Below are 23,894 nucleotides of genomic sequence, written 5' to 3'. Positions count from 1 at the left end.
GGCAAGAACACTGCAGCCTTGTGGTCTTAGGGTGAGGGCCAGGGGTCTGCGCTTATTAAAAAGGGGGGCAGGCGAAAGAGAAAGCTATAGGATGATGGGGCGTCAAGGCACGGAGGCGGGAGAGAGGGCCCCAGACTGTTGACCCGCTTGGAGATCAGAATGGGCCAGCCGCTCTCTGGCTGCCCTTGCAAGGAAAGTTGAGTGTGGGTGAAGGTTTAACTTCTGAGGAACTGGACAGATTCAGAGTGGGTGCTCTCAAAACCCGCTCTACCTGGAGCGCAGCCTGGGAGATGCCAAGTTGCAGCCCCGGGTGAATTTTTAGGGCTCGGTTCTAAATGCCTCCCCGAACGGGGTTGGAGAATGGAAATGCTGACAACCCTTCAAATGAGACCCAGCGTTATAATCTTACAAACCGCATTCAGCCTCGGATCCTGGGCTTGGCAGCGAGTGGCGAGGCGCTTGGAGAATGGGGTGGATTGACCCTCGTTTTAGCCCCAATTGTGCAACCAAATATTTACTTTTCATATGTCAACGTTTTGGAAACGTTTATCATTTTGATCCTCGGACCAGATTCAAAACTTGGACTCCGGGGTGGGCTCCTCTTCGTCGGCAGTTGGAGTTGGGTAAGAAACGGTGGAGTGGGTGGGAGCCTTACTGGGAACCCAGCCGAGAAGTGGGTGAGGGTTTGCTCTAGTGTGGTAGACTCCCTCCATGTCTTGCTCTCCCTCTTTCCCCTTCCTCATGTGCCTTAGGGGTAGGCGCCTGGATCTTCCACTCTCTTCCAGACTTCAGGCTGCAAGAGAGTATTAATGACAGGCATTGTCCTAGAGTGTGCTATTCCTGTTAGTCACCTCCTATCACCCCACCTCATCTTCTCTTCCACTTCTTTGTGCCTCTCTGGGTGGAGACTCAACAGAACTGTCTTCCTTATTCCTGGTGCTCTCTTCTTCTTTTGGCTCAAAACTTTTTTTTCCCTCAAGTGCAGTGATTGTTCTGTTGGGTTGAACCACACAATCCTAAAGGGTGAGAGCGGAATCTTCATTAACACATGTTGAAAACCAGGCTTGGAAGTGTAAAACGACTTGCCCAAGAAAACACAGCAAGTTGATGGCAATAAAAGGGCCAGAATCCAGTTTTTCCGCACCTTAGTTCAGATATTATGTTAGTCCAGAGCAGTGAAAAACTTGTTTTAGTGCTATTTTTAGATATCTATAACTTGTAAACTAAGTTCCCCTCCTCCTCCTCACACCAGTGCTAGCCACATGAGTTACTGAAATAATAACTATAGCTAACGTTTGATAAATGCTTTTCATGCCTTGATTTGTGTATATGTACTATCTTATTGAATCTCTACAATAGCCTTATTAGTTACATAGGCAATGCTTATTACTCCATTTTACAGTTAAGCCGTCTTGTCATTTACTCAAGGTCACGCAGTGAGTGAATTATTTGAATCCAAGCCTGACTGGCTCCTAAGCCCACAACCCTTATCGCTCCCCTGTTCATCCTTGGAACAAGGGTCAGTCTGGGCCATGACCTATAAACAAACAGTCCCGGGAGGGTCCTGGCTGGACTTGGATCTTAGAATAGGCTGCTGTTGCTTCTGCTTCTGTCATACCCTGCAAATGTGCAGCTCATTTTGATGTTAGGTCTGCTGCTTGGGGTCTTGAACTACTTCTTCCTCATCTTCCAAAACGTGCTGCATGTTGGGAAACCAAGAAGAGTAAACCCCTCTCCTCCTGGTATGTAGGAAGTTTCCCAAAGCTGTAGGAATAGTACCCACGCCAGCATGCCACTCAGTCATCTCCCTTTGGAGATCTGTGCAGCTCAGGGAAGCCCATCAGCTCCAGAACCAATGGTGTGGAGACTGGAGTCCTGGTGGTCCCCATAGACCTCCTGCTGCAGTTGCAGCCTGTCTTTAACCAGCAATGGCAGAGCAGGAGCTGCTTTGATACCCCTGGTCTCATCTGCCTCAGTTGTGGTCACTGGTGTCACTTTGGCTAAGGTGCATGGGGGTGCTGCGATGGTATCTCATTCTAGTCCCCTTCCTCCCTGGGAATGGGGGACAGCGTTTAGGAGCAAGCTGGGTCAGGTTCACTGCAGGGTTTCAGGGCAGCCCACCAACAGTCTTTCACCACCAATGTCCTTTACCAACCCCGCCTCTCAGCCAACTCAAATGCCACTTTTCAATTCTGAAAACTCTTGGGGGATATTTGGCATTTTTACACTCTGCCAAGGATTTCTTCAGAGAGGACTCACTCATTTATTCCTGCCTTCATTAATTCAACAAACATTACTTGGGGCTGGGCGCAGTGGCACTTTGGGAGGCTGAGGTGAGAGGATCGCTTGAGCCTAGGAGTTTGAGAACAAACATGACTTGAACCTCTACTGCATTCCAGAAACTGTATATAGAATCATTGCATATACAGAAGAAAACCAGCCCTTCATCGTAAGGAATGTAAGCAAAAGACAGAAGAAGGAGACTTGCTTTGGGGAGCCTTTTGAACTCCCCAGGGCTCATGTTGCCATGGGGCACGTTTTGTCAGCACTGTCCTCAGATGCTCAGGACCATCCTAAAATCCAATTTTCCAATCTCAAATGTTTAAATTGTGTTTTAAAACAAAGAAACAGCATTTTCTCCGTTCTACATTCTTGATACTCTGCCTCCCCAAAAGCCTTTGATGAAGGGATTTGTATGTGTGTGTGTCTGTGTATATTGTTTCTCTGGATGCTTTTGACTTCTGAAACCTTGTGTTATGACATTAAGGAAAACCTGAGTGGGGATAACGTGCTCCCCATTTGGGCTTTGCTTCAGGCCTGGAATGGGGCCTGAATTGTTCATAATGAAGCCAGAATCAGAGTCGGGGGTCTGTGTTCCAAGATCTTCTCTATAATGTCAGCACATCAGGCAGAAAAAGAAACTCTGTCTTTTATAAACTACTGACAATTTTTCCCCCTCCATGAGGAGGTGACACCCACAAGAAAGCTAAATAAATGCAGAGAAGAATTCAGTGTAATTTATTATCCATGCAGCAAAGATAGAGGACGAGAGGAGAGGAAGTGAATGGTGGTGCCTGAAACCAAACATTTACCATGGAGCACAGAGTAAACAGATGTTGCACTTACCCTTCTGACTACAAAAGGAGCCCACAGATGTCATTCTTCTCCAACCACAATCTCAGCCTGGAAAAAGAGGAGGCAGATGAAAATGAACTCTCACATGGGGCCACTTCTCCCCATCCTGCCGTCCTGCCTAGAGGCAGGCAGAGGCCCACTTCTCCCTGCAGTGAGGGGTGGCCTGAACAGTGGAGTGGGGGCAAGAGTGGACATCTTTGGTTTTTCACTTGGCTCTGGAACATGCTGGAGACTGCTGTATTTAAATAAACATTTCCTGTTTGCGAAGGAGATCGGGCGAAAGGCTGAAACATGAGAATGTGGTAACTTAATTTTCTCCATCACTCCAGATGACGGCTGGCTTTGCTGGTGGTTGGGTCCAATAAAAACCGGCACCATGTCATAGGCTTTCCCTCACTTGACCACAGAAGTCCTGAGGTCAAGTGGGAGACTTTCCAAGATGCTCAACAGCCAAGCCCTGCGTCCGGTACTTCCAGCCCTCAGGGCTAGTCCTTAGAGGACAGGGACAAGCTCGTGAATTATGGGACCTCTCTGGGTCAACCATGGTGATATGGCCTTTAAGGGAAACATAGTGCCCTCATGGACAGACTAAGGAGCAGCTGAGTGGGCCTGCCTCCAGTGGACCTGTATACCCTCCAGGGTGGGCCCGCCTCCAGTGGACCTGTACACCCTCCAGGGTGGGCCCGCCTCCAGTGGACCTGTACACCCTCCAGGGTGGGCCCGCCTCCAGTGGACCTGTACACCCTCCAGGGTGGGCCCGCCTCCAGTGGACCTGTACACCCTCCAGGGTGCTGTGCAACTCTGAACAGATTGCATTACCTCTCTGGGCCTCACTTTTGTGAAGTAGAATTCTTGTATAGTCTTAGTGGTTTTCTTGGTTATGGTCCACTAGGGGAACTGTCAAGATCTGCTTCCCTAGTGTCTAGAACACTGCCTGGCGCACAGTAGGTTTTCAGCAAATATGTATTCAATAAAGGAAGAATGTGCCTCAAAAACGCAAGTCCTCCTTTAGTTCTTACAAGTGAAAGATGGAACATTCTAGATTTGCATTTTGGCTTATGACTAAGGGCTCCTTACTAGTCACCTGTGACATGAGTTATTAAGAGTATCTAAAATTTGGATTTTATGAACTAAAATCTATTGCCTTACTAGAGTTACCAAGGACTCCTGTTGAGTGATCTACTCTGAAGTCTGGTTGCCAGGCGTTGCTTAGCAACCCTGCAAAACTCCTACTGTGCACACGCCCATGAAAAGAGCTGGAAATCCTGAGCACTTAAACCATAGGACTTTCTAATCAGGAACTCATCAGCATCATCCTGAGCGCTCTGTGGGTTTTGATTGCTGCTCTTCTTGTATTAATTGATAAGTTCTGCTTTTGTTGATCATCTGGATTTTCTATTATTTCTGCATTTTTGCCATTTTGATTGTTATGTTGTTTTCTCTCCAGTATCGTTTGTTGTCACAGAGTTCTGTCTCTCCTGGAAAGAGAGATGGAATAGTGAGTTGCCGCTGAAGGATCTCTTGCCTTGGCAATGTGGGCTGTGGCAAGAAGGTTGCCAACCCCCAAGCATTGTGGTTAGGGAGGCGCTCCGGAGACAGATGGCTCTGGGTGTGAATTGCAGCTCAGTTACATCCTTGCTGTTGCACTGTGGGCGTGTTACACTATTGCTGTGGACTGCAGTGTGTTTGATTCTTTTGTACCTTATTTCTACACCTGTGATACCAGGATGATAAGCTCACTGTCTTCACGGGGATGTTGTGAATATAGCCTGAGGCAGTCCCTGTAAGTGCTCAGCACGGTGCCTACCATGTTGTTCGCTCATTGCTGTGATTGTTTATCCCTCTATGATTTCCTAACTGTAAAGTATGTATATGAATCTTCCCCATTGGGAGGATTAAATGAAATAATATACAGGGAGTGCTTAACACAGTACAGTCATGTGCTATATAAAATGACATTTTGGTCAGCAGTGGACAACACAGAGGATGGTGTTCTCATAAGATTGAAATGGAGCTGAAGAATCCCTCTTGCCTAGTGACATTGTAGCTTTTGTAACATCATAGTGCGATCACTTTATTCTTAATACATTTCATGTCGCCTAAGTGTGTAGTGTTGATCAAGTCTACAGTGTACCGTAACGTCCTAGGCCTTCACATTCACTCAGCACTCACTCACCGACTCACCCAGAGCAACTCCCAGTGCTGCAGGCTTTATTTCTGGCAAGTGCCCTATGTAGATGTACCATTTTTGCTCTTTTATACCATATTTCGATTGTACCTTTTCTGTGTTTAGGTATGTTTTAAAAACACTCATACTTACCATTGTGTCACAGTGGCTTACAGTATTCAGTAGAGTAACATGCTATGCAGGTTTGGAGCCTAGGAGCAGAAGGCTGTCCCACATAGGCTAGGCGTGTAGTAGGGCATACCATTGGGGCTTGTGTGAGTGCACTCCAAGAGCTTTGCACATCGACAAAATCACCTAATGATGAGTTTCTTAGAACACATCCCCATCAATAAGTGATACATGAATCCATCTGGCACCTAGGAGCCCTCCCCAAACTACTCACGTTACTGACCATGGCTATTGTTTTTGTCTCTTCATCTCAGGCCCTATCCAGCTGAAAGGTTTGAGATGCCCACCCTAAATTTGCTCCAACCCAAAGCCCTGGGGAGGCAAGTTCCTTGCCTCCTTGTGGGTTGTACCCAATTCCTGGCTCGGTCATTCCTTTTCTCTCTCTGCTCTTGGTTCTGCCCTTACAGCAAAGGCCATTTTGGCCTCTGTTCCATAAAAAGGGGATTACTGTTAAAGTGGTTTATATCTTTTCCATAGGTTTGTTGCTTTGTGGTATATCTAAATAAGGAATGCATTTTATTTATTTATTTTTGGGGGGTGGGTTTTCGTGGGGAAGTTTTGGCCCTGACTTTTTTTTTTCAATGCTCATTCCTTCTGTCTTTCCCTAACTGCCTCTTTTTCCTGACTTCCCATGTCTGCCTCTATTACTGCTTTTACTTGAAACAGCTGTATTTACTAGCAGGCTCCACCCTCATTATGGAAGGTGGTCTTAACCCTTTTTAGAACTGCTGAAAAGAAAGGAAAAACGAGGAGTGGAGGCGTTCCCAGAGAGCTCTTCTGGACCACTGCTAACCCCAAGCAGAATGGCTGTAGAGGGTGCCCCGGCACTGCGCTGAGCTCCCGGGGCTCTCCGCTCTTCATTGTTCCCCATCCTTAAATTTAAAGCAGTGTTGCCCAGGTTGGATGCTCATGATGGGAACCTACCTCTCTGCTCTGTAGGCCTGGACCGTGCTCTGTAGCTACTATGACTGCTGGCCTGTCAAGAGGTAACTTTTCTTCCCCACTCTCTGTGGTCTTCATAGTTGTGTTGTCAGCACCACGTTTGATACAGTGAAACCCTAGAAAGAATTGGCCAAGAAGTGCATGATTAGAGCCTTCCGTACTGAGTGGACACAGAAGGTGAGAAATTGTGGCACTAGAGCCAGACTCTCAGGCTCACATCCTGGTTCTGTCACCTACTGGCTGGTGACCTCAGTTTTTCCATTGTAAAATGGGAATAATAATAATACTCCCTTCAAAGGATGCTGTATTAATCCACATAGGCTGCCTGGAATTGAGGGCACCCTCCAACAATGTTCCTGTCATTATTATGATCAAAAGTCCTACTGAGTATAGACCTCATATCAGAGCATGATCAGGATGAAGCTTCATTAAGAGAAACAGATCATCGGGGTTGAAAGAGGTCCATTGTCCAAGTTCCAACCACATGAAGGCTGGTCTTCCATCAGCACAATTTAGAAGAAGGTGGTCAGTTAGCCTCCTTTGCTTAATTAAATCTAGTGACGGGGAGCTCAGTTCTTCCTAAAGCAATTTATTCCAGTAAAAACAAAACAAAACAAAAAAACAGTCCTAATGAGAAAGTTTTCTTTGTGTGGGGGTTGGACTTATTTCTCATTGATTGTTATTACCCAGAGCAAGTATAATCCTTTTTCCAAATGATAGGTTTATGAAAGCCTTATTGCTGTGGTGTTTCTCACCACCCATTTACCGGAGTCTCCTTACATTTTTACAAATGCCTCAACTATTCTGTATGTGGTACAGTTTGGGCATAGGCCTTGTCCTCTATCCCTAGTTCTCTTCCTCTAAATAGGTTCTAGTCTTCTTTGACTGCATTAGTTAGAAGGAGACCTTCCACCCCTCACTTTTTTATTTGACTTCTATCAGCCAGCACATTCAAAGGAAGATTTTCCCTTTGGCCAGTGATAGCCTTGGGCGGGCTCATTTTGACCAGGCTGTCTGGCATCCCTGCATCTCCCCAGCCTTCCCTGTGGTTAGCTTGCTGTCTCCCCTCCTAGCCTTGTGCACTTGACTTTTTGGAGTCTAAATGCAACACTTTGCATTTATCCTAATTAACTTTTGGCAAATCATTTCATTTCATCAGCTTTTCAGGAGCATTTTCTATTTCGATTTCCTCATCTAGCAATTAACTACTCCTTTCCCCATCTCCCAGTATTTATTTCCTCTGCAATTTTAATGAGCTTGCCCTATGGATCTTTATCCAAGTTGTCAATATAATCAGCAGAGTTCTCTGTGCATTTTTTTCAAAATCTTTCTACAATCTGGCGTGTGGGTTACATAAATATATTGCCCTGTTCTTTCTGGCTTGGATGGAAAAAAATGTTAAGGTCTTCTTGGCTTGTAGCATCTTCTTTCCCTGGGGTTCTGTTGGTTCATATTTTCTCTGGAATAATTTCCTATTAATGCTTAATTCTTCAGCTTGCTGAATTTTCTCTAAGCTCTTGGTTTCTCATGGAACTTTCCATCATGACTTTAGCTTCAGTTCTGTCCTTTTAGGCTAGTACCACAAGTCCCTCCAGCACAGGATGTGAGGCGTGTGTGTGTGTGTGTGTGTGTTGTATGTATATGTATATATGTGTTATTCTCTTCTGGTAAAAATTTTAGCCTGGGGGATTGAGCCTTTCTGCCAATAGCAGAGCTTAGGTAGCTACAGGTTTTAAACACAGCAATTTCCCTTAGCATCTTGGGTACCCATCGGCATATGGCACATTTTCTGGAGTAGTTCTGGGGGCAGATATAATGGAGGATGGAGCATAAGGGACTGAGGCCTACAGGGTCCCCAAGCCTCTGTAAACAACAGCAATGACAACCGTCATCACCACAACAATAGCTGGCATTTCTTGAGCGATTCTCTGTGCCTGGCACTGCTCTTACACTTCACATGCATGAACTCATTTCCTATTTGAACAGTTATGTGAAGTAGGCAGGAGTACTGTCTCCATTTTACAGATGTGGAAACTACATCAGAGGCGTGAAATGACATCCCCAGTCAGGAACAGGAGAGGCAGGGTTCATCCAGTCAGACTGGTCTCAGAGGCTGCACTCCAACTCCCGGTCCTGTCATTCCTTCCAGAAGCTTTCAAGGCAGTCTCCTTTTCTGTCTTCCAAACTCAATTCTCAAATAAAAACAACAAGAAGAAAAATGCGATGAGTTTAGCTTAAACCACTGAGCTCCTGTTTGATGCGAAGCATTAAGAGGAACGTCAAGGATGTGATCTGGACACCCGGCAAAACAGACCCATCGTGCCCGGTTTGGGGAAATAGGCAGCCTTGGTATGGAGCTTGAAGACTGATAGGGGCCCCGTATGTAGAAATGGGAACAAGGTATAGAGTCACAGAAATTCATGACTAGATGGGCCTGAGCATAACGTGAAATGATGGGAGCTGCATTGGCAGCAGTGTATCTTGTGGCTCCTGAAAGCCTTCCAGCACACTTAACCACCCACCTTGCCTCCCTCTTGAGTTTTTCTACCTCTCTAGCTTGACTGTTACCAGGCATACCCATCCTTTGCCCTAGCATGTGCCCTAACACATGCCCTAGTGTATGCCTTAGTATGTGCCCTAGTGTGTGCCCTAGCACATGCCCTAATGTATGCCCTAGTGTATATACCCCATGTAAGCCCTAGCATGTGCCCTGGTGTATTGCCTACTGTATGCCCTAGCTTATATCACTATGTATGCCCTAGTGTGTGCTCTAGTATATGCCCTAGTGTGTGCTCTAGGATATGTCCTAGTGTGTGCCCTAGTGTGTGCCCTAGCATGTGCCCTAGTGTATGCCCTAGCATATGCCCTAGCGTTTGCCCTAGAATATGCCCTAGTGTTTTCCCTAGAATATGCTTTAGTGTATGCCCTAGCATGCACCTTAGCATGTGCCCTAGCATGTGCCCTGGCATATGCCCTAGTGTATGTTCTAGTGTATATCCTAGTGTGTGCCCTAGCCTGTGCCCTAGTGTGTGCCCTAGTGTTTGCCCTGGTGTATGTTCTAGCATATGTCCTAGTGTGTGCCCTAGTGAGTGCCCTGATTCCGGTACGTCTGCATGCTATGGATTCCACGATTATCTTCTAATCTGAGGTTTATGACTTGACCATAGAATTGTGCATCTTTGCATCTGTCTGAGCCTTAGCTGCTCCTGGCTCCTGCCTTAATCCTTCTATCTTGGCTTCTTGCCCTCTGGGTAGCTCTCCACAGTCTTGGAATTGAATTTGGACTGTCACCATCAGAGCCCCAGGTCCTGAGATTGAATTTCATGGCCTGAACCTTCACCAGAGACTGGAGACTTGCAACAAACTCAGAGCTCTGCCCTGGAAACAACCTCAGACTTCATCTTCTTGGGCATCTGAAATCTTTTGTCATGTCCGGCGCAGCATATAAAGGTGCCCCAGGGCTGGGCTCTGTAAATGATGAATTACTCCTGAACTCCCTGTACCCCAAATAGGATGGATTATTTTGTAATTCAAAAGCACAGCAATGATGATCTCACTGGAGAGCTGTCCTGCTCAGAAAGGTGTTGCAGAAATTTCTGGACTATCTAGCGTTTTACTGACATTCTTTCTTTCCTCTCCTTCTCTGCTGGGCTCTAGAATGTAGGTAGAAAGTGCTCTGTGTACGGGGATTCTAAGTGGAATTAGTGGGAAGCCAATGGGGAGTACAATCTGGATATAAGCTGAAATGAGTAGAAAGACCTAAGCTGAATCCTGGTTTCTGTCACTTTCTAACTGCCTGGCCTGTCTGAGTGCCTCTGCAGTCTCTATTGTCTCATCTATAACCTTTAGGATGGGAGAAATAACACTCATCTCAGGGGGCTGATGCAAGGTTTGAATGAGATCAGATGTCTCCAAATGCCTTCTAAATTTAGAGCTATGTGAATACCTTAATGAGTCCACCCACAAAATCTGAATTGAACCACTAAATCCTGTATCTGGAAGATGATCAGGGTATATTTTAGAAGCTTTCATTTACAGATGAAGAAACTCGGGGAGCTCCAAACCCTCGCTCAGATTCACCCAAGTCTTCAAACTCTTGTTCCAGTTTCTTTTTCCACTTAACAAGATGCATCTTTTACAGATTAAAATATAACCTCACACCAGCCATGTCAGCAGCTTAACCAGGTGGAGTTTAGAGGACCGGGCAACTAATAAGTGACAGTGTCCAGGACAGTAGGAATAAATAAGGGAATCTGTGAAGGATGCAGCCATTTAAAGGAGCCATTTATTGAGTGGCTACCACAATGAATAAAGCAAATGAAATGTTCTCATAACTAGAACAGCTCAAACCAACTTCAAAGTTAGTCTGGACTGTCTCTCCCTCCAAATGACTGACAAGGCAAAGGCTACCAGGCTAGGTTCAGAGTGGGCAATTTACAGGTTGGGGGAAATGCTAGAACCATGAAGGATGTAGCACCAAACCCTCAGGAATCATTGATGAAAGCAAGTTCCCCTCATCCCTTTTAGTGGGTACAAATATGTAGAAAGCCTCACACATCATAAAAAAATAGTACAAGTGGAATTAAAAAAAACTCATGGGGAATATATTAATCCAAGAACAATTGTATCTGAGAAAGCATTCAAGTATTCCTCTGCAGCTAGCTGGCAAACAGCACAAGCTCTGCATTTTATTAGAGCCCTGACTCTGTGTAGAACACTGACCTTATTTGAGAAGCATTTCATAAACACTGACACACAGCACAGCAGCATTTGAGGCCATGAGGAGTTATAGGGCCTTCTTTGGGGGGTCAGCTTCCCTTCCCCTCCTAGGCTGCAAAGGACCCCTGGGACATTGTTTCGCTGATGTAGTAATATCTTTATTTTTCTCTCTTAGGTTTAACTCAGCAGAAGGAATTTTCCTAGGGGAAAATGAAGGAGGGGAATTTGGAATAAAATTTATGCCTTGGGCAGGTTTGCCTAAGCATGGGGTCAGCGATGGGGAAGACCCCATTCTGGGGGAAAGGGTCTAAGACTCTCACTTGGCCAGAGGAATTTCTTTTTGGAGATCTCACCTGGTGCCTGGAGACCTATGCTGTGGCTGTGTCAGAGGGGGGTTCTCAGGCAGCACTCACCCAGTCCTTTGGAATGCAAGGCTTGTGGCTTGCAACCACCCTGAGAAACACGTCCACCACATCCCCTCCTGCTAGAAGCTGGCACCTCCCTTTCCATCTGCTGCCAGTGTACAAGTTCTGAATTTGTGCCATAGAACTTGGTTCTGTTCCTCCCCCTCTTGTTGCCTTCCCTAGCCAAGAGATTTTCAGGCTTTTGAGGTATCTCTGGAGATCATCTGGTCCACTCCCTCCCCACTGATCTCAGCCCGTCTTCAGAGGGAAATGCATTAGAAAGGTCGCCAGAGACGACCTCAGCTTTCTGGTGTGGTCTGCCCTTGTGAAAAGGTGCCTTCATTTCTGCCTCATCCTGTGCAAAGATCATGCAGAACCATGAGAAGCCTCTGCCAATCTGGGAAGCTAGGGAGACAGAAGACGGACCACATCTAGCACAAAAAAAAAGAAAAAAAAAGGAATAATGTGGAAGCAGAGGGGAGAGGCAGCAGATGGGTGATTCAGGATGGCAGATCATATCCTGAGGCCTCTCAGCACCAAGGCTACAGCTTATTTAGAGTCTAGAGAGGGAAGATCCCAGCTGAAGAAAACGACAAGGGAAGGAACACTGGGAACCAGGACTGGAGCAGGAATCCAAAATTGGGAAGGCCAGTTGCTTCATGGGATCTTTTAATGACTCTAGTTCCCCACCAACACCCCTCCCCTTCTAATTGCTTCATAGCACAAGATGGTAACCAATCTGCTCTGTTTACTCTGTTTAGGCGTACATTTTAGTACTTTCTGAAACGTCTCCCATAAGCTTCTCCCTGCCGTGTGCCCTCCTTGTACATTCTAGAAATTTTGCAAAGACTTAAGTCTCCTCTGGGTTCTTTCCTGACTGGAGCTGCATGCTGATTCAAGCCATATTCAGCCAGGAAGCTCTCTTCCCATCTTTAAAACAAGAAACATCTTCTTCCAAGAAGACTGCACTACAGTTTTCTTTGTCTGTGTTGCTAACGAACAAAGAGACCCCGTTGCAAAACAGCATTTCATGAGCAGAGCAGGGCTGATAGCACCTCTTGCCAAATGTGACTGTGTGTAGTTGTGTGGGGGGAAAATAGCTTTGTCAAGAGGAGGGCCGAGGGAGGCGGCTCTGGGGAATTTTTAGCAACTGCAGCGTGGTGTAGTGGAAAGAATGCTTGCCTGGGAATTTGGAGACCTGGCCCTGCCTCTGACACACCGTGTGACCTTGGACAAGTCATTTGACCTCTCTGGGCCTCAGTTTCCTTATCTTTAAAGGGGATGAGGAAAGTAGACTGGATGATCTCCAAGGATCCTTTCAGCCCTATGCATCCTCATCTCTGGGGGCTGAGATTTGGGGTTTAGACATGAGCCAATATCTGTCCAACCCAAGAGACTTTCTAGAGGCAAGAGAGAGGCCAGGACAGCTGCTTTGGGGAGTGGCTGGTCCTTGATTAAGGCTCAAATAATTAGCTCAGCTCCACAGTAAGCCTTCTGAAATTAGAAAGAAAAAGATATTTAGTTTAAAAAATAGCAGTCGGTGTTTCTGAAAACTGGCTTGGGGCTTTGTAGGTTTTATTCAAAGACATAATTTTGCTTCCTCTATAGTACAGCAGTTTAGATTATTGATGCTTTGATGCCAGAGTTAGTGTGACCTGGGTTTGAATGCCATTAGTAGCTAAGTAATATTGGGCATGGTGTTTAATAGTAACCTGCTTCCCTGGCTTACTGGGAGGATCAAATGAGGTAATATATGTCAAGCTTAGAAGACAGTGTCTGGCATTAAATAATCACTCAAAAAGCCATTATTATGGCTATATTTTGCTGCTTAACAAACCATCCCAAAACGTGGTGTTCTAAAGTGACAACCATTTTATCATGCTTAATGATTCTGTAGGACAGGATTTTGGACACAGTGCAGTGGAGATGGCTTCTTTCTGCTCCATATTGTCTGAGGCATCATCTGCAGAGTCTGGAATGACCAGGGGAGATTTGAATATCTGGGTGCTAGAATCACCAGCAGGCTGTTCACTCACAGGTCTGGCACCTAGGCTGGGATGACTTGAAGGCTGAGCTCAGCTGGGACTGTTGACCAGGGTGTTTACACATGTGACCTCTATATGGCTTGAGCTTCCTCACAAAATGGGGGCCTCTGAATAATCTAACTTCTCACATGGTTGTTCCACACTTCCCATACTCTGAGAAGAGGTGTGCAGCAACTCAAAACAACTCAAAAGTAGCATGGCTTTTAATGACTAAGCCTTAAAAGCAACATAGTACCCCTTCTGCTCTGCTCTGTTGCTTTGAACAGTACTAGCTTGTCCAGATACAAGGGTAGGGGCCATCGCTCCATGGAAGAAGTCTCTCAGAATTTGCAGCTATGTTTTAAAACCTCCACAGCCATATAGTTATCATCATCATTTTTCTGTACCATATAATCTAATCTCTTAAGTAGACAAAAAGTTCCTTGAGGGCAGGAGCTGTGCATTTCTCCATAGAAGTTTAGTGTAATGCTTATGAAAATGAGACAAAAATCAACATATTTTCAAAAATCAAATTGAGCTGGATAGGCAGCAGGTTTGATGGAAAGACCAGGAGCTTTAGCACAAAAGAGATCTGGATTCAAGAATCTGTATTCAGGGCCAGAGGCAGTGGCTCACACCTGTAATCTCAGCACTTTGGGAAGCTGAGGCGAGAGGATCACTTGAGCCTATGAGTTTGATACCCATCTAAGCCACATAGTGAGACCCCATTTCTGCAAAATATGAAGATAAAAAAATTAGCCTGGCATGGTAGTGCACACCTGTGGTGCCAGCTACTCAGGAGGCTGAGATGGGAAGGATCACTTGAGACCAGGAGGTAAATCTGCAGTGAGCCATGATCGCACCACTGCACTCTATCCTTGGTGACAGAGTGTGACCTTTATGAATTGAACAATGATTCATTTAATGCTAATAACTCACAATGGCTTCATTTTTCAAATTTCTGCATGGTGGTGTCTACAGATGCCTAGGTCTGGGAAGATACCTTCATGTGATAGAGAACTAGCCCTTTGGAAAGGAGCTCAGGGTCCCAGGGAAACTGCCTGGGACGGTGCTTTACTTTGGCACATCCACAGCTGAGTTTGAATTATCTCTGTTGGCTTCTGACCCTGGAGACCCCCTGGCTTCCTCCAGTTATCATCGTTTTGCTCAGAGGTTCACATCTGCTTTCTTCCCCGGATAGATCCTGTCCCCTGCTGCTGTGTAACTGTGGGCAAACATGTTAGCTCTTACCTTGTGCCTTTTTTTTTTTTTTAAGCATTGTATTACTGGCTCAAATTTAGCAAACTGTACTATCCTTGTCTTTTTGGTGTCAAGCCAGGTCACTGGGCTTCACTTTCTGGGGTAGTTCCTGGGACCCGAAGCTCTCTTAGGAATCATTGACTGTGAGCTTCTCCTTTTTTCCCTAAGACCTCCCAGGAGCCCTAACCTTACTTTTTTTGTTTTTTAAGAGTCTAAATAATCTGAAAGAAGACTTTTACCTTGTCTTTAGAAAAAGGCACAAATCTCACAACATTTTGCAAATGATTTTGAGGGCCATGCCTCCAGTGGCATATTTCTTCTGAATGATCCTTATGTGTCTTAGTGATTTTGATTGGATGAACCTCTGGATTTTTGCCGAGTTTTACTTTGGAATCATCACATAGTTGTGAAATTGTCATAAGTCCCTCAGTCCCCTCTATTGTGGTAGACATGCATGGTTTTCCGGCTGCCTAGGACTTGTTCACTCTCTCTTCCTAGCAGCAGCCTTTCTTTCATTATTGGCATGTCATCTTCTGCATCTATGGGATACAGTCCGGTAGATTTTTGATCAGGCTCTTGGCCTCTCCTAGTCAAGGGCTAAGTTTATGACCCAAGTCAGATCAACTGGATCCTTTCTTTCTAGAATTGGAATCTTGACCAGAGGAAAAAAGAGATTGGACATAATGGTTTTTCATTTCCTCTAAGCACCTTCAAAAGCATAGACCAGACTATGCCTACTTCTCCACCCACCCCAGACCCGTTCTTAAAATGCTCATTGAATCCAGGAATTTCTGATAGCTTTCTAGAGAATTCCCTTTCACTCAAGTTCACAAGACTGCAGCCAAATTTCCAAGTAAATGAAAAAGCCACAGACAACAAACTTCTGGGGAGAAAATGGCACAATGAGAAAGATGATGCATGGCCTTTGGAGAAAGGCAGACCCGGTTTGAATCACAGGTTTACCATTCACCAGCTGGGTGCCCTTAGGCAAGTTCATTTTTCCCTTAGGATGCCAGCATCACTGTAAAGTAAGGATAATGAGTCCTGAAGCCCTGGTTCTCAAACTTGTCTGCATATTGCAATCACCTGGGGAGACTTAAACAATTACTGATGCCCAGGCCCGTCCCCAGCGAGTGTGATTTAATGATTTGGGGGTGCTTTTTGGATGTTGGGATTTTGGAAACCTTGCAGGTGTTTCTGATGTACAGCAGTATTTGAGAAAATTGACCTCAAGGAATTCTTCAAATTATAGGGAAGAATAAATGAGGTAATATATGTAAAACATTCAGCATAATGTAAGAATGGTAAAAGTCACTCTGTTCTCCTTTCCTGTCCTTTCTTAGGGTGAATGAGAATCGTTTGTGGTTGCTTCTAGCACAGTTTTCTTTGTTTGGGGTAGTCATAGCAATGCATGACAACCACGATGCAATATAACCTCACTTATTTATCCCATTATAGGTGAAGGACAGTCATACATGTCGCCAGAATTATAGAATATACAAAAATGTGATTACTTTCACATCCCTGGAATAACTAGGGCAAGTTCAACAATCCTTTGTGAGAACGTTCTGTGGAGTAACTGCTTTAATGGAGAGACAAAATTGATTTATAATTACCATGGCAACAGCAAAGTGGAGTGATGTCTTCCCGAGGGACCTGGACCAGGACCCAGGAGAATTTTCTCCCAGGTTTGCCCTGCAACTGGCTGAGTGACCTTGGCTCAGACCGGTTCATCTCATAAGGCCACAGTTTCCCCAGAGCCTGTTTTCTGACTTACGCATCTTCAACAGATTTTTTTGAGGGAAATGTATCGAGGTGACAGTTGTTAAGACAATGACGAGCAGAGGCTGTAGGAGGCAGAATGAAAGCAAGGCCTTGAGCCTCACAGAGGAGATAATTATAGATGCTGGTTCTCCCACCTGCCGGCTTCTCCCATAGCTAACAAAACCTATCCAAGTCTCTATCTTCAAAAAGTTCTTTCTGTAGAGGGGATGCAAAGGGAAACGTCCATGCAGCTCAGGCTTTCTCGCTCTGGTACTACTGACATGTTGGGTTGGATATTTTTGTTTGGTGAGCTGTCCTTCTCATTATAAGATATTTAGCAACATTTCTGACCTCTGCTTCTTAGATTCCAGTTGTACCCTTGTTTCGTAACAACCCAAAAATGTTTCCAGACACTGCCAAATGTCCCCTGGGGGAAAAATGACCTCCGGTTAAGAAACACTGGCTAGCCCAATGTCGATGGAGTATGCTTAAGTTAATAAAGCAATGTAACTGTGTGCACACAGTGTTTAATCTTAGTGCCCTCAGAAATTTTTGCAGATGTCCATGGAACAGATGGCTATCAGGAATCTTTACATCCATTGTTTCAAATGGGGGTTCTGGGTTACAGAGAAGTTTAATAGTAACAGTAATAATGACCAATGCTATTGGCTTAGGTAATTTTTCATGTCAATTCCCCCCACCATTTATAATAAGATTAGGTGAATACATATAAAAATCTATTTCTAGCTTCTTTTCTAAAATAAAAGCTGGCAACAGAAGCTCAGCTCGGCTCTATGGCAGTAATTGACTGGCTTTTAGATGAGGTGTGTCTCCATTCCACCGCAGTCCCCACCACTCCCTGTTGTGACCCCAACGCTGAGACAGTATGTCAGCCATTTGACATCATGTTGATTTTCTTTTGCTTGATCCAGCTTTGCTCATTGATCTCATCTGTCCAGTTCCTCTTGGCTATTGTATTTGTGGCTCCTTTCTTAAAACCACACTGTGTTGTATATATTACTGTTCCCATTTTTAAAATAGGAAAACAGAGGCTCAACAAAGGAAAAGCTGTTGCCCAAAGTCACACAGCAAGTTATCAGCAAAACTGGGAGGGAGACAGATCTGAGCTTCCTACCTGGCCAGCACAGCCCTGCCCGGCATCACAGAGTAGCCGCTGGTCGAGTCTCCCTGTATACCGTGACGCTCCAGCCAGATCTTCTGCACCTTAGGGCTTCCTTGAAGAACCAAATCTCAGTGTCCCTTTTGCTCACCAGGAAACCCACATGCCACCAGAATGGCAAGAGTGTCCTCTTAGTGTAGCTTCCCAGACTGCATTTTTCCTGTGTCTGTGCCACTCTTTGGGCTGTGGCCAAGGGCTGCTCACACACTCCCACGTAGCCGAGGGGCCAGCTGGTGTGTGTGCTTCTGCCTGAGATGAGGCCGCTTGCCTGTGGGGAGGATGTGATTGCTTTAGGAAATTAAGTGGGAGTGATTAATTAGGAAATGTACTGAGGATGCTGGAAAGAAATAGCAGAAAAGAAAAAAAAAAATTGGAACCCTTATACCGAAAGCTTCTTGCCACATGGCTAAGGATACTGCGCTCAGTGGGACGAAAGCATTTGATCCTGTTATTTCTGATGCTGCTGCTTTGATATCACCTCCTTGCATGAGGATTTTGGATGGAACCATAAAGTCAGCTGGTCCAACCTCTCCTTTCACTGAATGGCAAATGAAGGCACAAGGAGACCCCCAGCGGAGCTGGGCAGCTTACAAGAAACAGCAGGACTCGGGACTCAGAAAGACCTGAGTTTGAATTCCTGATGCATCCTTGCTAGATGTATAATCCTGGGCAAATCTCCGAGTCCCAGGCTTCTCACTGGGAAATGAAGGTAGTATTGATGATTGCCAAGGATTTTTGCAAGGAATTAGTGAACAAAAGCAAGTGTGATGACTGCTAATAAGTAACATGTGCCAGGCACAGTTTTAGCACTTTGTGTTTTCTTAATTCTTACAGCCGTTCTGTGAGGTTGGTACTATTATTAGTTCATTTTACAGATAAGGAACAAAGGCACTAGAGGATACATTATTTACTCCATGTCTCAAAGCTCATAAGTGGCAGAGTCAAGTTTCCCATGCAGTCTGATCCAAGAGTCCACCTTGTTAACCACTAAGCATTCTGCCTCTTGTGCATATTGTTTAATTTATAGGTAACATTGTAAGATGAATAAAATATGACATGTATGATACACTTTATATATAGCTTGTTAAATTATTATTTACATAATACGTTAGGTTGAACCCTGTGGAATTGGCATTTTTGTTGTTAGAAAAGGTGGAATAGTAGTAATTTCAGAGCATTCATCCTAATATGTAATATACGTAAGTCACAGAAATTTCTCTTTCTCTTCCTTTGCTGTATGTATGCATACAGATTCAGCTAGTTCCTAACTCAGAACCTCAGTTTCCTCCTCCATAAAATGGGGCTAACACTGCCCAACACAAGGTGCTGCTCTTCCATGCCAATGAGACGGGATATGGGGAAAGCCCTGACTCAGCAAGTTGCATCTGTTGTTACCCTACACGGACCTGTAGGACCCCGCTATCTGATGCTCCTTTCTTCACCACACTTCACTCACACTTGCTTTTGCTTAGGGGGTCTCCATGTCCAATAAAGCTTTTCAGTTACACACAGGGAAAGTATTGGGCCTAGAAGCTGTATTTTTATTCCATAGGACTTTGATCTTTTCAATATGCTTCAGTCTAACACAAAGCTTTCTGTCAGGCCAAGCTGAATGCTGCTGTCTTCCATACACATAAGAATTACGGTGCTGCCAACATGAAATACCACCTGGCCTAGCCTCATGGCTCATTCCTCCCGGATTTTCTCCCAGGCTACAGCCCCCTGGAGCATGAATTCTTGGCCTGTCCATCAACCTTCTCTTTGGAAACTTTAACCAACTCTAGTCTCATCTGTGGGTTTTAACGCAGTCAAAGTTCTCTGAGACCCCTCGAGGTGTGGATTCTAGGCCTTACAGGAGAGGCTGGTGGTGATGGCTCTGCTCTCTCCCCAGACCCCTTGCCAAAATGAACTTTGAGGGATGGGTAGCCCATGTGAACAAACATGGCGGAGGGCTTCCTTGTCTCAAACCTTGGCTCTGTACCTGGAAGATAATGAAGGAAATGAAGCTATGAGTCTGCCCTCTCATTCTGGAGCCACTTCTGTTTTCCCATGGATCTTGGGGGGTCAGTGGAAGTATCAGAAGGGTTTTCTTTGGGTCTGTGCATTAATACTGGAGCATTATAATAACAATAAGAGCTAACTTTTACTGAGACCTCACAGTATTCCAGGCACTGTGCTAAGTACCTTTATTAATTAATTTTAGTACTCACAAAAATAGGATTAGGTCCAAGTTAAGGCACAGAGAGGATGAATAGTTTTTCCATGAATCCACACGTGGGACGAGGCAGAACTGAAATCCAGGCCAGTCTGTTCAGCTCACTGCTTTGCTTTCCTAGTCACAACACTCTGTAGCTTATCTTACTTTTCAGGTGTTACCAAGTGGGCTTCCTGATTCTAAAGCAGCAGATCTTACTGACTTTCAGGCATGGGAACAATGCAGGAAGATGGTACAGATGGTCTCTGGAGGAAAGCCCCCTATTTGTGATCTCAGTTGCTGCCTGGGTTTCCTCTCTGTAGCTGGGCTTCCTTATGGGAGTTCCGAATCCTATCAACGGGGGATTCAGGGAAAAGCTGAGCAGGACATCAGATCTAAAGGAATATTACAATATTATGGACAGGAGAGACAATTTATTCATTCAGCAAAGCTGTATTCCATGTACCCATGTCCACCTCATGCAGTGGTGAACAAGCCACTTCTTATCTCACCAATTTACTCTTACAACAAAGAGGCTCCTCACATCTACTGTGAAGGCTATAGTCAAAAACAAAACATCACCCAGAGAGTAACAAGTATCATTGGAAATCGGACCCCTCCTGCATTGCTGGTGAAATGTGAAACGGTGCAGTTGCTGTGGAAGGCAGTTTCTTAACATAAGGTTACCATGGGATCGGCAATTCCACTCTTAAGTATATAACCAAAAGAAGTGAAAGCAGGGTCTCGAACAGATACTTGTATGCCAACTTTCATCGCCGCATTATTCACAATAGCCAAACTGGAAGCCCCCAAGTGTCTGTGAACACATGAATGGATAAACAAAATGTGGTATATACATACAATGGAATATTATTCAACCTTAAAAAGGAACGGAGTTCTGATACATGCAACAACATGGATGAACATTGAGAACATTGTGCTGGCTGCTTGTGGTGGGTCACACCTGTAATCCCAGCACTTTGGGAGGCCAAGGCAGGCAGATCGCTTGAGTCCAGGAGTTCAAGACCAGCCTGGGCAACATGAGACCTGCCTGAAACCCTGTCTGTACAAAAATACAAAACTTAGCTGGACATAGTGGTGCATACCTGTAGTTCCAGCTACCCAGGGAGCTGAGGTGGGAGGATCATCTGAGCCCCAGATATAGAGTCTGCAATGAGCCATGATCCTGCTACTGCATTCCAGCCTGGGTGACAGAGTGAGACCCTGTCTCAAAAAGAAGAAGAAAAGAAAGCAAGAAAAAAGATGATGCTAAGTAAAATCACCCAAGCACAAAAGGATATTATATTATTTGACTTATATGAAATGTCCAGTATATTTCCAGAATAGGCAAATTTATAAAGACAGAAAGTAGATTAAAGGTTGTGATGGGCTGGGGAGGAGAGAATAGGGAGTTAGGGCTTAATGGGTACAGAGTTCCTGTTTGGGGCAATGAAAAAGTTTTGGATATATGTAAATGGTGATGGTTGCACAATATTGTGAATGTGCTTAATGCCACTAACCTGTGCACTTAAAAATAGTTAAAATGGCAAAATTTATATGATGTAAATTTTTCCACAATTTAAAAAAATCTCATCACAGAAACAAAAAGCTTGCTTTTAAAAGGAGGAAAATTATAGAAATTCTTTTCTCATTCACCTCAGCCCCTAGACCTTGTGTGTAGCACACAGCCCGGCCTATAGTAGATGCACATTTCTGTCTCTGCCAAGCCAAACTGGGAACACAATCATTCTATTTGTAGTTGAAAATGGCACTGAGGCTGTTGAGCGTAAATTTTACTACCATGGCAACTGTGGAACGCAAAGATGATAAACATGAACATGCAGTAATATCTCTGGCAGGTGGGGTCAGCTGGAGATAACATGTCTCCTTGCAGGTAAATGCAAGATTTGAAGGATGGTGAATTGTTATAATTGTTACAAAATCTCAGAATCCCAACCAGGAAGTGTTCTCTTTGTTCCAATGGAGGGCACCCCGGTGACTCTTTGGACTAGCTGAACCAAAGAGGATAGAGGATGAAGTCCAAATTGGTGATGGACTCCAGGAATCTTTGTTAGCAGCTCTCAGAAGAAAATGGGTGGCCAGCCACACTTTTCTCCACTTATTGACGACACAGTTCGAATCGTCAAGAAGAGACATTACGGGTCTATAGGTCTCCTGGGTTGTGAGCAGAGTCACAGCTGGGATCTGGGAGAAGGAAGAAAGACGACCACAATTTGGCCTTTAAGGAAACAGACCTGGGCAGAGAGAAAAGGGAGTTGTCTGACTGTGTTGTTTGATGGGCCAGAAAGCCTCTTTTAGAAGAAAATAGTTTCTAAAAGCTGATGTGAATTTTGTGTTGCATTCAATTGCTCTCTTTGTTTAGGCTTAGCTCACCATTTTTGGATTGACTTTGTGACATTCCCCCATCCCATCCCACCCCACAGCCCACACACTGACAGACACAGATATGCATACAGACACACATGAACACCCGTAATCATTGGCAAGGGGACAAGTTTTACAGTCCAAGAACCTTGTCTCCTGCAGGGTCCACCCTCCTGACCCTAGCCCACCTGTGACTTCCCTCTTCCAGGCTAAGTTCTCAGCTACATCCCTGATATGGTTTGGCTGTGTCCCCATTCAAATCTTAACTTCAATTGTAGTTCCCAGAATTCCCACCTGATGCGGGAGGGACCCAGGTGGAGGTAATTGAATCATGGGGGCTGGTCTTTCCCGTGCTATTCTAATGATGGTGAATAAGTCTCAGGAGATCTGATGGGTTTATCAGGGGTTTCCACTTTTGCATCTTTATTCATTTCTCTCTTGCTGCCGTCATGTAAGAGGTGTCTTCTGCCCTCCACCGTGATTCTGAAGCCTCCCCAGCCATGTGGAACTGTAAGTCCAATTAAACCTTTTCTTTCCAGTCTTGGATGTGCCTTTACCAACAGTGTAAAAATTGACTAATACAATCCCCTTCCAATGCTGTGTGTGACACAGTGACGCCAGGACAAAGTCTGGCCCTCTGACACTGCACCTAGGTGAACTTTGTTTACAGAAGTCTTTAGGCAGCCTCTGAGGGAAGGCTGGGTAATTTTATGGCGGTAGAAAGACTATGGGTTTTAGAAGTAGGGCTCAATTTGAATCTCATTTTGACACTTGACAGTCGTATAACTGATGGGTCACCAAACCTTAGTTACCTCATCTGTAAAATGGGTTCAGTGATACCTGTTGTCCCAGGGTTTATGTGTTCACCTATATGTGAGAAGTACTTACAACCTGTGTGTAAGTAGCCACCCAAATTCAGCAGCTACTGCCATTATGAAGGCATCTAATAGCCATTTTGTGTTCATGGATCTGGCATTCCAGTGCACTGACATTGGTCGGCCTGACAAATCTCAGCCCGGGGCTAATTCTTCAGAGGTTAAGATAGCACTAGCAGCAGGGTGCGGTGGCTCATGCCTGTAATCCCAGCACTTTGGGAAGCTGTGGTGGGTGGATTGCCTGAGCTCAGGAGTTTGTGACCAGCTTGGGCAACACGGTGAAACCCTGTCTCTACTAAAATACAAAAAATTAGCCAGGCATGGCAGCGTATGCCTGTAGTCCCAGCTATGTGGGAGGCTGAGGCAGGAGAATCGCTTGAACCCGGGAGGCAGAGGTTGCAGTGAGCCAAGATCGTGCCACTGCACTTCAGCCTGGGTGACAGAGTGAGACTCCATCTCAAAAAAAAAAAAAAAAAAAACCACCAGCTGTGTGCCGTGGTAAAAAGAGCAAACGCTTATAGATCACTTACTGTATTCAAAGTATCAAGCTAACTGACATACACACATTACCATGTTCAGTTCTCACAACAACCCTAAGATGTTGGACCCATTTATTATATTGAATTTCCAGAAGAAAAAGCTGAGGCTAAATGGAT

At 45.0% G+C, this 23,894-nt stretch overlaps 1 protein-coding gene across 3 annotated transcripts in view; it reads left to right on the top strand.

The window, feature by feature from the left end:
- SLIT3 (slit guidance ligand 3) overlaps positions 1–23,894 on the top strand; it is a 641,188-nt gene that overhangs the window by 934 nt on the left and 616,360 nt on the right. The window contains exon 1 of one of the 3 annotated variants that reach the window (XM_035292104.3): positions 141–623. The exons of 1 other annotated variant lie outside the window; for it this stretch is intronic. Coding sequence is in view for 1 of the 2 variants with exons in the window: in XM_035292103.3 (XP_035147994.3) it covers positions 21,859–21,872 (14 nt within the window). In the remaining variant the exon portion in view is untranslated. Of the gene's footprint in view, positions 1–140; positions 21,873–23,894 lie in introns of those variants that run through there. One more of the 3 variants, XM_035292103.3, reaches the window with a different exon arrangement.

Source organism: Callithrix jacchus, chromosome 2, assembly GCF_049354715.1.
Source record: "Callithrix jacchus isolate 240 chromosome 2, calJac240_pri, whole genome shotgun sequence".
Taxonomy (NCBI): Eukaryota; Metazoa; Chordata; class Mammalia; order Primates; family Cebidae; genus Callithrix; species Callithrix jacchus.
Note: the sequence above shows the minus strand (reverse complement) of the source record. Positions and strands in the feature narration are given on the sequence as shown.